An 18,187-nucleotide genomic window follows, 5' to 3' on the forward strand; every position below is an offset into this window, starting at 1 on the left:
TACTTTCAAGTTGACAAGCACAAGACTTTGGGGAACTGGAAACTGAGGGTCCAGGAAAGGTAGAGAAAGAAGGGCCAACTAAAGGGAGGAGATGCAGCTACCAAAATGGCTCCCGCATCCAGGTTATTCAAGTAACGGCCTCAGCAAACTGGCATCAGCGGCCATGAGGACTACTTCTGTCTGCCTGGGACAGGACGGACAGTAATGAGCATCTAGATGGAAAGAGTTAGTAACAAGCATCAGATGGGTCAGATGAGCATTTCTTTTGTGAGGGGTAGGGGTGGGGAGGGTTTCTTCAGGTATTACCAATCTCCTTTTGGGAGATCAGGGATCATCTCAAGGGGACTCGGAGGAGCTCAGGTACAATGCTGCAAGTACTGTCTTCAGTGGACTTCTTTTGGTTGCATCTTGTCCTCAGTTTTGCAGTCACCAAAGTGGATCATCAACTTTATAACAAAACTAGTATGACTTATTAAAACATTTAACTAGCTCCCTCTGGAAAACGTGCAAAGGTAGAGGGAGCAGAGAAGAGCATTTTAACCACATTTTCAACCACACCGTGGCTGTCTAAACCACTGAATCTTGTGTAATAAACTCTCTTCCTAAATTTAGCCTGAGCATAGCAATGACCTTATTGCACACATTCTAAAACCTCTCTTATCTGTGGGACAAGACTTAAAATCCCAAGTTAAAAAAAATTAAAATAAATTTACACTACTGTGGAACTGCCCTTCCTGCAGATGGTTTCAGAAGGGTTGCAGAAAGCTTACATTTAGTAAACCAAACTGTGACTGTGCTACAGAAGACACATGAATTTGTTGCAAAAAGCATTTTTCGGGATAAATTAACATAATAAAATTCCCAAGTCCCAGTGAAGTTTTCATCTTCTTATACAACTGTGGGTGGCTTCATGGAATAACAGCCAGGGATCACAGATGAGGAATGAATGAAGCAGCACTGTCCTGGTATCTAGTTTTTCCAATCAGTCTTGCTTCATGTAGACTATTGTAACAGTTTAATTTTTATTCCTACATTCTGATGTTTGCACATTTAAAAATATATCCTCTGGTTTGCTCTCCTGCATGTATTCAACATCTGAATTGACGCGAGTTTTCTTGGTCTCGTTAAGTATAACAGACCTCTCTCTGATCACCACAGGACAACTATTACCACCAAAGCCAGTTGCCCCTTTGATTTTAAGAAATTGACTTTTTAGTGTGGGTATGTCTGTGTGTGTGTGCGCGTGCGTATGCATGCACACACATGCACAATTATTTAAACCAAAAGAGACAAGAAAATGGCACCAAGAGGGCACCTTGTTTCTAAGTTGGCAGGGTGACAACACCTTGTACTGTTTTGGGTGGAGTATCACCAAAGCAGGAATAGGAGGTATTAAGAAATTTCAGAACTAGCTGATATTCAGTTATCTAGCATCATACCTGGTTGTCGTTTTGACAGTGTTAGGGGACCATACAGCATGGGCAGAGGGGTTGGGGGTGAGGAAAAAAGCTTTGCTATCAGACAGAGGCTGCCAGTCCTTATGGGACTGGGCTGAGAACAACAAGGTGCAATAAGAGGAATCCGAATAGAAAGAAAAGCATTTCTTCTCCCAGGGCCATGCCAAATTCTGCTCCATTCCCCAATCCCAGGCCTGCCACCATGTCTTCAAGCCCATTCTCAGCTGCTTTCTCAGTGACCCCAAGGGCACAGTCCCCACCTGGCTGATGCCCCTACACAGCACTCTCCCTGCCTGAAGCCTGTGCTTTTCAGTGGGTCTGTGGGTTACAATTCCCCTTCTTTGCACCTGGTGATTCTCCCTATTAAATCAACAGCCCAGAAAGCCGCCCCGAGTGCTACAGGTAAGCCAGGCCAAATGAGAATAGCCAATGTTAACATGTTCTGCGATGGCATGTTGTTGGGGGTGGGGCCAATATTAATGTGATGAGGCAGCTTAACGCAATTCCCCTTTGCATGGGGCAGGTGCGGGGGAGAGAGTGGAGGATCAAATCAGCAGCTGCATCACAGAATTCGTGTTTGAATGATCTTTCCACCATGTGATCAGTTCTAGCATGCTTAAACAGTTTCCACTGGCATGCAGAAGGATCAGCTGCTCTTAGTATCTTACCCTCATCCCTTCAAATCGTGATAAGGCTCTTAAGGGTCTCAAAGCTCTTAGGGTCCTAAGGGACTTTATGGCACCTAGTTCCGAGTAGCCCAGGGCATTAGCTATAAGGCTGACTAAAGAGACCTACACAGAAACAGAAGAGAAAAACAAAAACAAAAAAGGTAACAAAAAGAAAAGAAAAAGAAAAAAAAAGAAAAGAAAACAGAGGTTCCAGAGTGTTAGAATAAAGCCCCTAGCACTGAAGACACAGTTTGGGCCCCCCAGGTAGAGGAAGTGGGTAACACCAGCTGCCTACTTCAACTTGACTCAAACGACCTGGAAGGAAAGGTGGTTGAGAGGCAGAAGAAAAAACACAGAGGGAAGAGAAAATCGAGAAGGCAGTAGAACATACACACAAGTTGGAAAAGGGGAGAGGCTGACGGGAGAGGGAGAGAGTGAGGAAGTTCCACTGGAAGGAGAGGAGCCTGAACAGATGACAAGAGCCTTACCCTCGCCCTTTACAGTCTCTGCAGGTCCCAGAAGTCCCCATTAAATTAAGCCAGACAAATTTAATGGTACCTATGGAAAAGAATACAGATAAATACACATACTCCACACAAGCTGCCCCCTCCTCAGCTCATTCACCATTGGCTTTCCAACAGGGACAAACTCTCTTACTCCTGGTTGACAAAAAACCATTTGTTTGAGAATTTGATGCGTCATGACATCAACAACAATGAAAACATTCAGTAAGTACCATGGCTGACTTTGCAGCTCCCAAGAAGAATTGTGGCTCCATGAGAACTCACTTAAGTAAGTTCTATCTATCTTTTAACTACATCCTTCTATCTCTCACTTTTAACTATAATAATCCTTCTGACTTTTAACTATAACCAGTACCCCTCCATGGCCACAGGAACTTGGGTGAGTCTGGACAACTGAATCCATACTTTTCCTTATAATTCTCATTCTTTCCTTCCAGAACAGTCCAAAATGAATTAGCCTCAGGTCTGTCATTTCCATGTCAATCTTTTATAACTATCATCACTAGAATAACAGCTAGAAGAATTCTTGGGAAAAAATTAATTTTATTTGATAGATGAGGAAATTGAGACCTGTACACAAGTTTTGCCCAGGGTCACATTGGCAGTCCTAGAGCCAGGATTAATAACCTTCACTGCCTGACTCTCAAGCCAGTGCTTTTTCTTCTACAGACAGGTCACGTCCCCAGTGGGCAGGTTACACAACATTCCAACAGGACTATCAGTGTCTGGACAATCCAGAGTTGAGTATGTTGCTGTACCAGGGAGAAAAAGCCTGCAGACCTCCAGGCCTAGACACATGGTCCAACACTTTCCTGTTCTTCCAGAAGCAAACTTACCTTGTTCTACCAGAGCTCTCAGAGCAGTTACCACAACGCTTCCTCAACACCATGCTAACTATTTATGCCTGCCTGGGCCTGAGCTGAGAGTTACAGAGCTCTTCAGAGGAGAGCAGATCTAAAAATACTGTTAGTTAGTCAAACTCCAGAATGTTTGGGTTCTGGGTTTCTTTTTTTTTTTTGAGACAAAGTCTCACTTTGTCACCCAGGCTGGAGCGCAATGGCGCAATCTTGGCTCACTGCAACCTCCGCCTCCAGGGTTCAAGCAATTCTCCCTGCCTTAGACTCCTGGGTGAGAAGCTGGGATTACAGGCATGTGCCAGCATGCCTAGCTAATTTTGTATTTTCAGTAGAGACAAAGTTTCATCGTGTTGGCCAGGCTGGTCTCAAACTCCTGACCTCAGGTGATCTACCCATCTTGGCTTCCCAAACTGCTGGGATTACAGGCTTGAGCCACATGCCTGGCTGGGTTCTGGGTTTCTTACAACACAAATTCTAGGATAGGTTAAGATATTTCCATCAGTGGCTCTTAAATTCTTCCTACTGGGAAGTGGTGGTTGCAGATCAGCTTAGCTTACTTAAATTGGTATTTTAAAAAAAAATTTTAGAGAGGATAAAAAGAAACAATCTATAACTTAGTTTCATTTGCTGCTTTTTATCTGTATCCTATGGCTTTAATTCTTTGATCCTGTGTCTGTGAATTGCACACACACACTTTAAAAAAAAATGAAGATATTTATAATTAAGCAGCATGACTGGCAGGGGGAAGAAGTGGAAGGTCAATGACCTACCAAGGGTCAGAATGAGCTGGTTTAAAGGTTTTGATTTAAAAATGGGTACAGCTGGATGTTGTGGCCGAGGCAGGTGGATCATCTGAGGTCAGAAGTTCAAGACTAGCCTGGACAACATTGTGAAGCCATGTCTCCATTAAAAATACAAAAAGAAAATTAGCTGGGCATGCTGGCACATGCCTGTAATCCCAGCTGCTTGGGAGGCTGAGACAGGAGAATTGCTTGAACCCGGGAGGCAGAGGTTGCAGTGCATAGAGATTGTGTCATTGCACTTCAACCTGGGCAATAAAAGCAAAACTCCATTTCAAAAAAAAATAATAAAAAATAAAAAGGGGGGTATGAACCTTGATCTATGCATGTGCTCATAATCCATCAGTGTAAGTATTTTCTCTGAAGCCCTGGGCAGTGTCCAAAGCAAATCTGGAAGTAAATGTTGCCCTATTAAGTTACCCTGATTTTCTGTGAAAGGCAGATGGTCCAGAATTCAATGCCTGCCTAAAATAAGGGCCACAAATGCCTTATCTAGAACACAGTAGCACCAAACAATCCCTTTCTCTCCATCCATCCATCATTATCAGTAAGAATTTATATGGAGGTGTCAGCCAACTTTTAACTCCAAAATAATTGAAAGTTGCCAGATACTTCATGATGCCTCAATAGGTATATCTGAAGGGAAGCTATCCTTTCTCAACCAAGTACGTGAGCTCAACAGTCCCTTGGGTCAGCTTCATCTTATGAAATTTTGTCAGGTAAAGATTGCAAGAAACTAAGTTTTGAGTGGCTATAGGTACCACAGGTAAGCAGATCCCAGCTCTTCAGGGTAGCTGACTTATCTGATAACAAATAGGTCCACAGTGTGGAGAATGAAGGAGGAGGTCTAAAGGCCAATTCAGTGGCTGGCTCTAAATGTTGCTGAGAGATAAGCTGTTACTCAGCTGACTAATCTGGCCCAGGACAGGATCAATAAGAGTCTTATCTGGGTTATTCTTTAGCAGTTGAGGGCTCTCTTATAATCCTCCAAGTCTCTGTTAAGCCCTTGCTGGAGATAATCCTAACATTGATTAAAGTACTTTTTAACGAAAGAATCAAACCTAAAAAAAAAAAAAAAAAAGGAATCGAGGAGACATCAAATTCAGGGCATCAAGCCAGGCACCATGGCACATGTCCGTAGTCCCAGCTAGTCAGGAGGCGGAGGTGGGAAGGCTGCTTGAGGCTACAGTGAGCCATGATTGTGTCACTGCACTCCAGCCTGGGCAGCAGGGTGAGACCTATCTAAAAAAATTTTAAAAATAAAAAAATTCAGGGCATCTGTGGTTGCAGGCTAGAAAAAAAGGAGGAAAGATATTAGGTGACTTTTCCAAAATGATGTGAATATTTTCAAATGAAGAACGTTTTCAGCAGTCTGAATTCAGGATGAGGCAAGTGGTCTCTGCAAGCCCCCATCTCTGGAACTGACAGGATTGCTAATCTCTACATGTGGTGGGATAAATGTCCTGGGGAAAAGATGACAAAATTCTTTTACAGGACATGATCTCCAATGCAGCCAAGGACCTGGGAAAACAGAATGTTTTTCTTGTTTGGGAACGCATATGGCTTATAAACAAAAAGAATTAACCTTGGAAGTCATCTGGATAATCCCATGCCTATGAAAAGTACTGACAGCTTTAAGGGGCAACAAGGAAGAATGAAAATCAATTAGGGAAACAAATGTGATGAATAACAGACTCAGAAATCAAGTCACCAGTGGATGGTACTAAGCTAGGACCTAACCTGCTGGATATTCTAAAATGCCAAAGAAACCAGATACTTTTCTCAAATGGACACCAAAAAGTCCAGCAGTTCCAGCTGTTCAGGTGACAGTCCAAGACTTATCGTCCATCTACAACTCAAAAGTGGCAGCCAGTGGAGCCACTGTGATGGCCTGGGGCTCTACCCCTACCTAGCACAAGCCTGAAATCAGGCCACAGTTGCTGTGGAAGCTAGAGTCAGCTCCCCAGAAGCTGGGACCATGCTTGTCTTATCCCTGAATTTCTCCATATTGCTTCTAGAGGAATTCTACACAGATAATGGCATTCGGTTATGTTGTTTACTAATAACTGGCACAGAGGTCTTCACAGGAGCCAGTTAGGCACCACAGCAATGTAATGATCCAGCAACTTCCACAAAGCTAGAGGGGCTTATGAATTAGTGTCAGTTGGCTGCATGCCTGTCCTAAGCTTTTTACCCCCTTTCACGTTGTATAAAAAGTCATAAAAGTATTTGCAAAATAAATGCTGGCTGGGCACAGTGGCTCATGCCTGTAAACCCAATACTTTGGGAGGCCAAGGAATTCGAGACCAGCCTGGGGAACACGATGAAACTCCATCTCTACCCAAGATACAAAAATTAGCCAGGTGTGGTGGTATTTGCCTGTAGTCCCAGCTAATTGGGAGGCTGAGGTGCAAGGATCGTGTGAACCCAGGAGGCAGAGGCTGCAGTGAGCAGAGACGGCACCACTGCACTCAAGGTTGGGTTACAGAGTAAGACCTCATCTCGAAACATAATTAAATGCTAATGTGTGGGACTGTTAGTGCTTTAGCAGCTTATTTGTTTAGTAGGGTCATGTGGGGTGCCTGATGGATAGCCTCAAATTCTGGGTAGCTCAACCTAGGGAGAAGAGGAAGAATGTGTTCCTGTGAGAGGGTAGGTCATGGTGGGGAAGCTCTGTTTCAAATCACAGCCTCTCCAGGCAGCTGGGAGTACTAGTTTGAATTCAGGTGTCTCACCTGATGCTAGGCAGTCCTGAGGAGCTACTGTGAAATGAAGACTCCATGGCACTTCCCCTTTCTCTAGAAAGAGAACTGGCCTATTCTCACTGTGGCTCTCTGGGCCTTATCTCAAGCCCAGTCTTTAAGTCTTAGAGCTCCAGCTTTCTGTCTGTGGGAGGGACAGGTCCTTCCACCACAGGATGTTATCAAGAGTTGCTGAAGGGAGTGCTAACATCTCTCGCTGGGTGGGTCTCACACTGGTCCCCTCAGGGCTGGCCTCCTCACCTCATTTAGGCATTTCCCAAAGTCTGGCTTTTTGAAATGGGGATGCAACTGGGGGCAGAGTGACAGTTTTGGGAAGTGATCACTAAGCATGGAAACTACAAACTACAGTACTGGGAAGGAAATGCATTTATAGAGCAGAAATCATTACTGGCTCAGTGCTGGGCACCTGCCATCAGAGTGATTTCTACGCTGCTCTATCCTGGATCCCAGAGGCACTCTACAGGTAGTTCACCATGCAGCCATTGAAACCTGCATTCTACATGACCAGCCTAGCCTCCACCACTCTACTTTCTTGGCACTTAACAGCCCTCAGAAGGAAGTAAATTTTCCACAGGCCCTGCTCCTACAAATCCCATTCATCGTTTTTTTTAAAATGCTGATTTGGCTGAAAGAAAGAAGCTTCAGTTATTATACAGAATAAGAGAACAGTCATCCTCCTTGGTAAAGCCAACAAGGGACAAGCGCTGGTGGAGTGAGGAAGAGTTAGAGAGGATGCTGCTTCCAACCTGAAAAAAACACAGGAGGTCATGGCCAGCAAACCTTGGAGATGGTCTTGGAACCTGGAGGAAAAAAGGATTTCTCAAGTTTCATGATCACTGTAGAATGGCAACATGTGGGAAGAAGGGGGGACTTTATTTCGGTGTGAACGCCCCTCTCCTGATAAACTGACTTGTTTGGATGAGTCTGGTATCAAGACTTGAGTGGGTGGAAGCATTCATGGGAATGGTCAGCAGGAGAGACCAGGGAAATCCCACTACCACCTTTGTGCCAGCAGCTCCCATCTCATTCTTCCATCCCTTCTCCTGGCCACAGAAAGAGGATGTCCTGCTGGCCTGGGGCAAGAACTTTCCTGTCCCCAGCCAAATAACAAGGGCCTTTGAGATCAGTGATCCCACTTCTCACTCCTAATCTCTGAATCTCAGTTAAGCCAAACCCACCAGACTAAAGAGTTGGTTGGTTAGTCCCCCTGGAGCAAATGCAGGGACTTCAGAGTTCCCCTTCCTAAAATGAAGATCTGAGTGCTATGAAAGGAACTTTACCCACACGTACATCTCCATCTCCATCTATAACCTGGGCCCAAGGCAGCTACTGCCATTAGAAGGAGAGAAACCCCTATTTCTGTGTTCCTGCTGTAAGGGGTGGGAAACAGAAAGCAAGACACCTACAGCCACGATGAGGAAGTCCAGCCAGCACCAGGCGTTGGTGAAAAACTTGACGAAGCCATAGGCTGTCCACTTGAGCAACATCTCCAGGATGAAGATATAGGTGAAGACTTTGTCGGCATATTCCAGGATGGTGCGGATGGTCTTTCTCTGCTCAATGTAGATGTCCTCGAAGGCCTAAAAGAAAGGCAGCAGCTGCCTATGATAGTGCTTAAAGGCAAGCAGGCCACATGGAGCACTGCTATCCTCAGGCAGCTCTCCCACGTGGGCTGGCCTATTATCAGCTCCCTGTCTCCTTCACTTTACTCCCCCACAAAACAGGCTTTTTATTTTTTGGCAGCTTTATTGAGTTATAATCCACATATCATAAAATTCAGCCATTTAAAACTGCTTTTAGTATATTCAGATTTGCGCATCCATCACCACAATCAATTTTAGAACATTTTCATTACCTCCAAAAGAACCCCCATACTCATTAGCAATCACCCCCTAATCGCCCAACTCCCTAGCCCTAGGCAACCACTCACCTATCCTTCTTATGGCTGAGTAATAATCCAATATATGGATATACCACATTTTTGTTTATCATTCATCAGCTGATGGACATGTGTGATATTTCTATTTTGTGTTGTTTCTATTGTGAACAATGCTGCTGTGAACATCTGGGTATGGGTTTTTGTGTAGACATGTTTTCATTCTCTAGGGCATATGCCCAGGAATGGAATTGCTGAGTCATATGGTAACTCTGTGTTTAATTTTTTGAGGAACTGCCAAACTGTTCTCCAAAGTGGTTGCATCATTTCACATTCCTACCAGCCACATATGAGTGTTTAAATTTCTCCACATCCTCACCAACACTATATATAAAAGACATGACAAAATCTTTCCTTTCCTCCTTTTAGCCCCTTGACACCACAGTACGGGTGGAGGGTCACAGGGGTGGGAGACACCCAGGTGAAGAACATCTTAGCACTACTTTCTTTCTTTGGCATTCATGAATGGGATAATCCCTTATACGGAGGTGTGAGCATTCCCATCTGCAGAGTGGTGGACTCTACAGGTGTGATGCCAAGAGGAGGGAATTCCTAAAGCATGGGAAAACCTGTGGAGGTGGGGAGGAAGTCCTCTGTGATACAAGTGGGAGGAGGTGCCTGCTCTGAATAGCTCTAGAAGGAAGAATAGAATTGGGTGGTCTGCAGCTTCATCTTCCAAAATGGAGGCATATGGATATCAGGTGCTCCTCTTTCATCAATGGGGAGCAGGACAGGGATGATGGGTTCCACAGTCCTACTCAGGGTCTTGGTACACATAAATCCCCTTGGCTCAATCAAAAAGGCAACAGCTTCCAAGTCAGGTTTCCCTTTAACCCCATCTGTTAGAAATTCCTTCTCTAATCCAAGGTATGTGAGATGCCCAAGATTGATCTCATGTAACTGAGGGCCCTAATCTCCACCCTCTGAAGTCCCATCATAACCACATTCTAGTTTCTGCTTGGACATTTTCTTCTTGAACACAGCTAAAATGTTGTGTCTTCACTTTGCTTTTCTTAAATCTCATGCTTACTGTTGCACAGGGTCTGCATGTACTGAATCAAATACCTTCTGCCTAATCATTATGACAAATAAAAATTGTCAAAGGTGAGCAGTAAAGAAAGTTCAAAGCTTTTGGTTCACTACTGCTTTAATCTTTTTTTGTAGAGATGGGAAAGAGAAGAACGAAATGATGTGTCATATTCTCCGTTATTTTAGGTTTTTGTTCACTAGATTTGAAGAATAACAATGAAAACAATAACAGGACGCCTTTCTCCAGTCACTCGCCTTAGTCTGATTTTTTTTTTTCTCAAGGGCAGAGACCATGCTGTCATTTCGGGTGCCTCTGAGGCATCTCAGGAAGTGCTGCATGAATGCTCGTTGATGCAACAAATGACCCAGGGGCAGGTGGGGTGGTCTGGCTCCCCTGCACTCAGATCGGTGGCTACCAGGCCATCTTTTCTGCCTCCTACTTTAATCCTGACACCTTCCTGTAAACCTTCCCTCACTTCTCATGGTCCCTTCCATGAAAGCTGTCTTCTTCACCCTTGGGCTTGTCTTTAATACACACTGCTGCCTCTCTCATCTTTTCTTATTCTCCTGCCTCACAAGTCAGTGAAACTTCCCAAGTCATTGTCAAAATCTTTAACATTGAATTTGGGGTTTCTCCCTTGCTATTTATTTATTTATTTATTTATTTTTGCTTCCAGATTAAGCTTTGATTCCACACCTACATGAATGTGCCCACCTTCTTTAAACACAGCATTACGCATTCTTCACCTTTCACTTAAGGAAAAGGAAAGTGTATAATCTCTCTAGTCCCTCCTGTCCTCAAAACCATCCAACTAGCAAGCAACTCCCTCATTCCAGACCCTGTCCAGGTGCCCTCAGTTATAAAAGTAAAAGCAATGCCAAGATAATTAGTCTCAGCAGGGGAGGAGCCTGTGTGTTCAGGGCCTTGTATGTTTCACTGATTAATAAGCACTTAGGACAATGTGAATATAAATAATCTTTGTATCAGGGATCTGACTCTAAACACTTGCTAATGCCATGGGTTCTCCAAATCCAGTAGGCTGTGAAGGGATGGTGAGTGGAGGAATACCTCCCTCCCATCCTGGGTAACTATAAAGCAAAGAACAAAAGATTTGGGGTATTAGGTGAGAGAGGGAAGTTCATTTTAGGGGCTGCTAAGGATGGGGTAAACCAGGCAGTGGGGACACATGATGGGGATAGTGCTAAATCTATAGAGGATCAGGATGTGAACAATGTGGACTCTAATCCCACAGGCTCAAAGCACCAGCCCAAAGAACTTTAACAGATCACTATTCTTGGGGCCACAGGCAATCTGTTTTCAGAGCCCCTGGGCTTGGGCCTTAGCATTTTCCCGCTGGCTTCTCTATACCCTTCCCCAGCCAATCCCTCATCGCACACTCCCCTGGACCTCACCAGGGCGCCACTGCTCAGCAGAATCATGAAGATGATGAAGGTCTCAAACCAGTTGTGCTCCACGATGAGGAAGCAGGTTTTCCGCAGGATCCACCAAGACTTGCCTAGCCCTTCCTCAATGTTGACCTGACAGCACTTGAACCGCTGGACACAACCTGGCACCAGCGGGAGAGGCAGGTCAGACCGTGGAAATGTGCCCCGCCCAGACCTGCCCTCTCCTCCATCTCCCAGGCCCTGCCGGGTGCTGCCCCACCACACAGCTGGGAGGACAGTGGCTGAATCAGAATGTTTGATTCAGAAATGGAGAGGGTGGCAGGGCTGAGGCTATGCTGCAAAGGCTAACGGGGCAAGGCCCTCTGGAGTCAAGAAGATGTCCTACAAAGAAGCAGTGAGAGGGAGGAGGAAAGTGTAGTCAGGAGGCAGGCACAGCCATGACAGAACAAGCCTCTCTAATGGAAGCTTTCGGGCTGATGCCAAGAGAAAACGGACAATGACAAGTGTGAGAATAGAAACTTGTTATATACTTGTCAGATACAAATAGGGGAAACAATCTAAGTTTCCTTCAAAATGGTGGGGTGGGGGCAAAGTTATGAAGATAGCCACTGAGCCGCCCCTCGTCCACCACTAGCCCTGGTGGAACTGTGTCTGTGAGCAACATGAATGTCCCAAGCCCATCCCCTCCTCGCCCCCTTTCACCTTCTGTGAAGCAGGCATCTGGATCCAAGTATTCCTCAGGCTGTTCCACAGGGACCTCTTCTACTTCTGGTTTGATATCAATGGTGCTTCCTTCAGAGGAGCTGGTGTCATCTAGTTTCTAGACATGCAAGGAAAAGGGAGATCAGGCAGCTCTGCAGCAACATGCCCATTATACACTGAGAACTCTGCCTCTGGCGGGGATGATGCGCCAGCTCTGACTTTTCTCTAGAATTCTTACTATAATTCATGATAAGCAAACTATATCCACAGGCCCTCAAAACTTCTGTCCGGATGGGATATAACATCAAAACCAAGACAGTGACCCACCCAAAGCTAAATGTGGCTATAGGTTGGTTTCAGGGTTATAGGTCAGATGAATGGCAAGGAAGTACTGGAGGGCTTATTCCAGCCTCTGACCCACATGATCCAGAAGTGACAGAGGTGGGCCCAGGATCATCTTAGGAATCCACTTCATCTAGGAAAGGCCTAGAATGATAATGGGAGGGTGGGATTAGTTCTCAAAATAAATTGGTTATTCCAGAATCTCTCTACCAAGCCCATACTTGAAACAATGCCCAAGGCTGACAGCACCCTGTTTGTTCTCACACAGGATCAAGGCTGTTTCTAGGCTGGGACCTTACATCTTTGCTGCCTTCAGGATCCGACTCGCTGCTAACATCCTCTGTGTTGAGGTTCTCAAAGTCTGACTCGCCCACAGCAATGGGTACTCGCACAGTCAAGTTGGGGTTGTTGATGAAGGACATATGGTCCTCATCGATGATGTACTTCTCCACGCTGCTGCCGATGCCGCTGGTTGTGCCATTGCCATTCTTTTGGAAGTCGCCATTCCGGTGGATGTCTGCTCCAGTGTGATTGGCGATACAGTTGGCCTTCTTTTCATACAACTCATCCAGAGGCTTCACCTCATCTGCCTCACGCTGCTTAAAGTGGGCCTGCATGAAGGCATGCACCTTCAGTTTGATCCAGGCCACACCCTTCTTGATACGGATCACTGAGATCTGGAGGTTGTTCATTTCCCCATCGTCATCTGTGGCAGCCAGGTTGTCTGCACTGAAGGAGCTCAGGAGCAAGGCCAGAAACAGGTTCAGCACCTATGCCAGTAGCATTGGAAAAAAGGAACAAATGTAGGAAAGTTATCCACCAGATACAGGGTTGCAAACTGGAAGCCAATGGACTTTACGTGACAGACTCAAAGAGGCTCTGTTGTGTTGTGCTTGGCCCACATAGTATTTTAAATGCTCATGTCACCAGGTGGGGATGTGTTTGTTTTTGGTTGTAATACAAGGAGTTTAGCACCTCTTTTCTTGGGTCTTTAATAGTTTTACATATTATATATATGTACCCCAAAATATATTACTTCTCATAATCAGAAAAAACCAAAGCTGTATCCATTTTGGAAGGAAATTTCCCCAAAATGAAAATAAAAAGGTGAATGTAATTACTGGGGAGGGTCACGAAGAGCATAGATGCCACGTGTTCACGAGCAGAAGCTGTCTTAGAGCACCCATGTCAGAAAAAAAATTAGGCTTGAAGTGCCATCCTTTCATACAACAAAATCAAGAACTGAAATGTACTTCATGTTATGATATTTTAAGAATAAATTTTGTTTTCCTAACATTTATAAAAATAAAATCGCTTTTTCAAGACAGTGATGGTGACTTTTATGTTCTGTTGCATAGCCAAATGTCAAGCCATCAGATACAAGCTTTATTTGTTTTTGTTTTAATCTCCTATTTTACTACATTGAACATTAAGATTAATTATTTTTATTAAGACTTACTTTTTAGGAGTGGGAGAGGTGCTCACTTCTTGATTTATACTTGGTCCTTACTTTGTCATACTTGGGAAGAAGAGTAAGGCACACATTTTAGGTGGAGATAACAGTGATGTGCAGAGTGGGAGGGGGGAAACAATAAATGAACTATAAGTTTTTGGATTATCTGCACCATTTGTAGAATTAAAAAGGAATATGGTTGGTAAAATGCAGGTGAGTTGGAGAGGGCTTTGAAGGCCAGGCTGAGGGATCTGAATTTTATTTAATTAGATCCACTACTGGTTCTTGAGTAAAGGAGTCACAGATGATGACAGAGATTTGAAAAAGTCATTCAGACTAGCTACATACAGAAGGGAAGGACAGAAGTTAGGTGGCTGCTACATGCATGAGTTCATAAGGGTCTGGATTAGGCTACAGAAATCCCAAATCTTAGCATGCATTAGAATCTAAGGGAGTGAGGGATGTGGATGTTTGTTAAAAATATTTCCTTAGCCTACTCTAAGAGATTCGAATTCAGTAGATTTGGTGTAGGGCCTAGGACTTGGCCTTTTCTTACGAGTGAAACTTGTGTAATTATGATGCAGGTGGCCTTGGGACCGCACTTTTATAAAGTACTAAATGAATTATAGAAATGCAAAGGAAGGGGCAGATCTTAGATACTATGAAGAAAGATTTCCATAGATATACTATGAAGAAGGATGCATTTAAGACATATCAGCTATTTACTGGGAATGGAGGGAAAAGAGACAGAAAATAATCCAAAGTTACAGGTTCCTAGAAACTAGACGGGCAGAGGGATTACTGGGCAAAGGGGAGCTTAGAAAGTGTCATCAGGGGGTAGAAGTAACAGCTGATTTTTGTCAAATGCTCGGGTATCTGGAGACAGCCATGGGATATGTCTTTGACACAACTGAGAACAGGAGAGTGAAGAAAGGGTGGCAAAGTCAGGGCTGGGAGATGTTGAACACACTACCTATCAGGAAGCCATTGTTATAGTCACTGCAGGAGTGAGAAGACTGGAGGGATTAGGACTGAGGGAAAGGTGGTTGGGAATGGAGAACAGGAAGAATTAAACATTACAGTAGCTATTTTTTGTAGGTCAAATGGAAGAACAGAATAGCTGTAGCTGGTTCGGAGGCTGGGAAGTAGGAACCTTTTACTGTCATGCTTCTCTATGGCAGAAAAGGGAAGAGAACTAATGTGGATGAGCGTGTAAGGGACAGATAAGCTTGTCTTCTTCCAGTCCTCTTTGCCCTGCACTTGCAGATGGGATTGGGGGCCTGATCTGTAAGACAGTTCTTTGTCAAACTTTAGTGTACATATGAGTTACATAAGGATCTTGTTAAAAATGCAGGTTCTAATTCAGTAGTTCTGATTTGGGGCTTAGAATTCTGGATTTCTAACACACTCTCAAGTGATCTTGTTGCCGCTAGTCCTCAGATCACACTTCAAGAAACAAAGTGTCAAGATCTGTTGGTGACTCTTCTAAACACAGAGGTAGAAGAGAGTAGGTGGACAGATCAAAGTAAAGCAAGAAAGTGGTTTGTCATTTATATAAATTAAATAAAACTCTAAGATGGTTTAGAGCAGTGGCTCTCAATGGAGGGCAATTTTGCCCCCCAGGGTCATCTGGCAGTGTTTGGAGACATTTTTGGTTGTCACAACTCTGAGGATGCTACTGGCATCTAGTGGGTAGAGCCAGGAGGGATGCTGCTAAATCCTACAATGCACAGGACAGTCCACAACAAAGAATTATCCAGCCCAAGATGTCAACAGTGCCAAAGATGAGAAATCATGGTTAAGAAAAAGGAAGGCTTCTGTAGGTGAAAGAGCACAGACTTTGAAGTCGAGGTTCAAATATAAGCTCTATATTTATTTGGGGAAGTCACTTAATTTTGCTGAGTTTGCTTTCTTACTGTATGAAAAGGGTTGACAAGTTGTGGGGGTCATGACTAAGTCGGCACTCTGTAAGTATCTGTTTCCTCTCTTTCATTTGTACCTTAGGGTTCCTGGGCCAAGAAGGAATAAAACATCAACAAACATGATGGGCAGTAGAAGGACTAACCAGACTGGGCTTCTGGGCCAAGGGTAGAATGTTCAGGGTATAGAACAAAAATATCTACAAATTAGTACTAACCACCAAGTTGCCAATCACCATGACCATCATAAAGACAATGAGGCACATGGCCTGGCCTGCCACTTCCATGCAGTCCCACATGGTCTCAATCCACTCCCCGCACAACACTCGAAAGACAATGAGGAAGGAATGGAAAAAGTCATGCATGTGCCAGCGAGGGAGTTCACAGTCCTGGTTGATCTTGCAGACACACTCTTTGTAGCTTTTTCCAAAGAGTTGCATCCCCACCACGGCAAAGATGAAGACAATAATGGCCAGCACCAGTGTCAGGTTGCCCAGGGCACCCACGGAATTTCCAATAATCTTGATTAGCATGTTCAGGGTGGGCCACGATTTGGCCAATTTGAAGACTCGGAGCTAAAGAAAAAAAAAACCCAAACAAAAAAAACACATGACACTCAATCAATTTTCTCACCACATGGCTAAAATAAAAACATAAAATTAGTACGATTGGATTACATTTATTGAGCACCCTTGGGAAATTCCCAGGACTTTCTCACAGTGTCTCAGACTAAATGGGGGAGAGACTGAGACATAAATAAGGGAAAACTGATTAATTTCACAGTAGATGAAACATTTATAACTAGGAACCAGGAATACTGCCTTAGTCCCTTGCTTTAGATCTGAGTCAATCTGCTTTTTCAAAACCCACACGTGAACACATCCCTTTCCTGCTGATTTTCCCTTGACTTCTCACAGGACAAGTGAAGGAAAATGTTGTTTGTAGGAAACCAAAAGACTAGTATGGTAAGGAGAGTGTAAAAAATCTGTCTCCTTAAAAAAGCAAACATTAAAAAATTCTAGATATCTCTTTTCCTTGCCAATAAATAATCAATGGCTGATTTTTTTAAAAAAAAACCTTTGTGATATGCTTCGAATAACTTGGAGGAAAAGTGTAACTCTCAAACAGGGGCAGTTCCACATACATCAGTCATCTTATGAAAAGAGCCTATACTGGCAGAGTGCGGTGGCTCATGTCTGTAATCTCAGTATTTGGGAGACTGAGGCAGGCGGATCACTTGAGGCCAGGAGTTTGAGACCAGCCTCGGCAACATGGTGAAATGCCATCTTTAATAAAAAACACAAAAATTAGCCAGGTGTGGTGGTGCACGCCTATAATCCCAGCTACTTGGGAGGCTGAGGCATAATAATCACTTGAACTGGGAGGTGGAGGTTGCAGTCAGCCGAGATCACGCCACTGTGCTCCAGCCTGGGCAACAGAGCGAGATTCCGTCTCAAAAAATAAAAATAAAAATAAAAAAATTAAAAAAATATGTAAGTTCAAAGCCTTCTCTCAATCCTTTCTTTTGCCACCTAGATAATAACTATTATCAAAAAGTCCACTGTGGACTGGATCCTAACCAAAGAGTAGTTAACAGAGGTTTCAGAAATTTGGCAGATGTTATTTGTGACTTGGACCGAGTGAAATCTCTGTTTTACAAAGAGTTTCACTCTTTTCCAATTCTGTCTTAGAATTGCTGAATATCTCAATGAAGAAACCTTTAATCTTTTCTGCTGCAAGTGCTTATTTTCCCAATAGGGAGTGAAAAATCTGAGGCAATTCTGATGCCAGGGAAGCAGTAGTGACCTTTGTCTGAGTGGGATACCCCCAAGGTGGCTCAGTTTCTCAGAGGGATTTGTCAGGATATCACTTATGCTTATATTCATAGGTAGCTGTTCATGTAATACCATGAATGTGTAATACCATGAACTATTCTTGCAGAGTCATTTTAGTAACGTAAACATTAACTACCTCAAATACATTAATAAAAACTTATTTTTAGCTAACGTCAGGGGAAATAAAGCCAATGTTCAACAACTAATTTCAATATAATACAGATGCTCCTTGACTTACGATGGGGTTGTGTCCCAATTAACCCACTGTAAGTTGAAAATGCTGTAAGTAAAAAAAGGCATTTAATATATGTAACCTACTGAACATTACATCTTAGCCTAGCTTACCTTAAACATGTTCTGAACACTTAATATTAGCCTACAGTTGGCCAAAATCATTTAATACAAGGCTCATTTTATAATAAAGTATTGAATAGCTCATGTAATTTACTGAATACTATACTGAAAGAGAAAAACAGAATGGTTGTATGTATATTAA

At 43.7% G+C, this 18,187-nt stretch overlaps 1 protein-coding gene across 13 annotated transcripts in view; it reads right to left on the reverse strand.

Annotated features, from left to right (window-relative positions):
* Positions 1 to 18,187, reverse strand: part of SCN8A (sodium voltage-gated channel alpha subunit 8) — a 211,908-nt gene that overhangs the window by 30,885 nt on the left and 162,836 nt on the right. For 8 of the 13 annotated variants that reach the window (XM_032284579.1, XM_032284605.1, XM_032284618.1 and 5 more), the window contains 6 exons: positions 16,075 to 16,431; positions 12,784 to 13,254; positions 12,143 to 12,260; positions 11,447 to 11,601; positions 8,475 to 8,648; positions 2,126 to 2,248 (listed from right to left, as the gene is read on the reverse strand). In XM_032284579.1, coding sequence (XP_032140470.1) covers positions 2,126 to 2,248; positions 8,475 to 8,648; positions 11,447 to 11,601; positions 12,143 to 12,260; positions 12,784 to 13,254; positions 16,075 to 16,431 — 1,398 coding nt within the window. The remainder of the gene's footprint in view (positions 1 to 2,125; positions 2,249 to 8,474; positions 8,649 to 11,446; positions 11,602 to 12,142; positions 12,261 to 12,783; positions 13,255 to 16,074; positions 16,432 to 18,187) is intronic. The other 5 variants (XM_032284637.1, XM_032284668.1, XM_032284650.1 and 2 more) reach the window with 1 other exon arrangement.

This window comes from Sapajus apella, unplaced genomic scaffold (assembly GCF_009761245.1).
Source record: "Sapajus apella isolate SASKATOON/1434 unplaced genomic scaffold, GSC_monkey_1.0 scaffold2, whole genome shotgun sequence".
NCBI classification, from domain to species: Eukaryota; Metazoa; Chordata; class Mammalia; order Primates; family Cebidae; genus Sapajus; species Sapajus apella.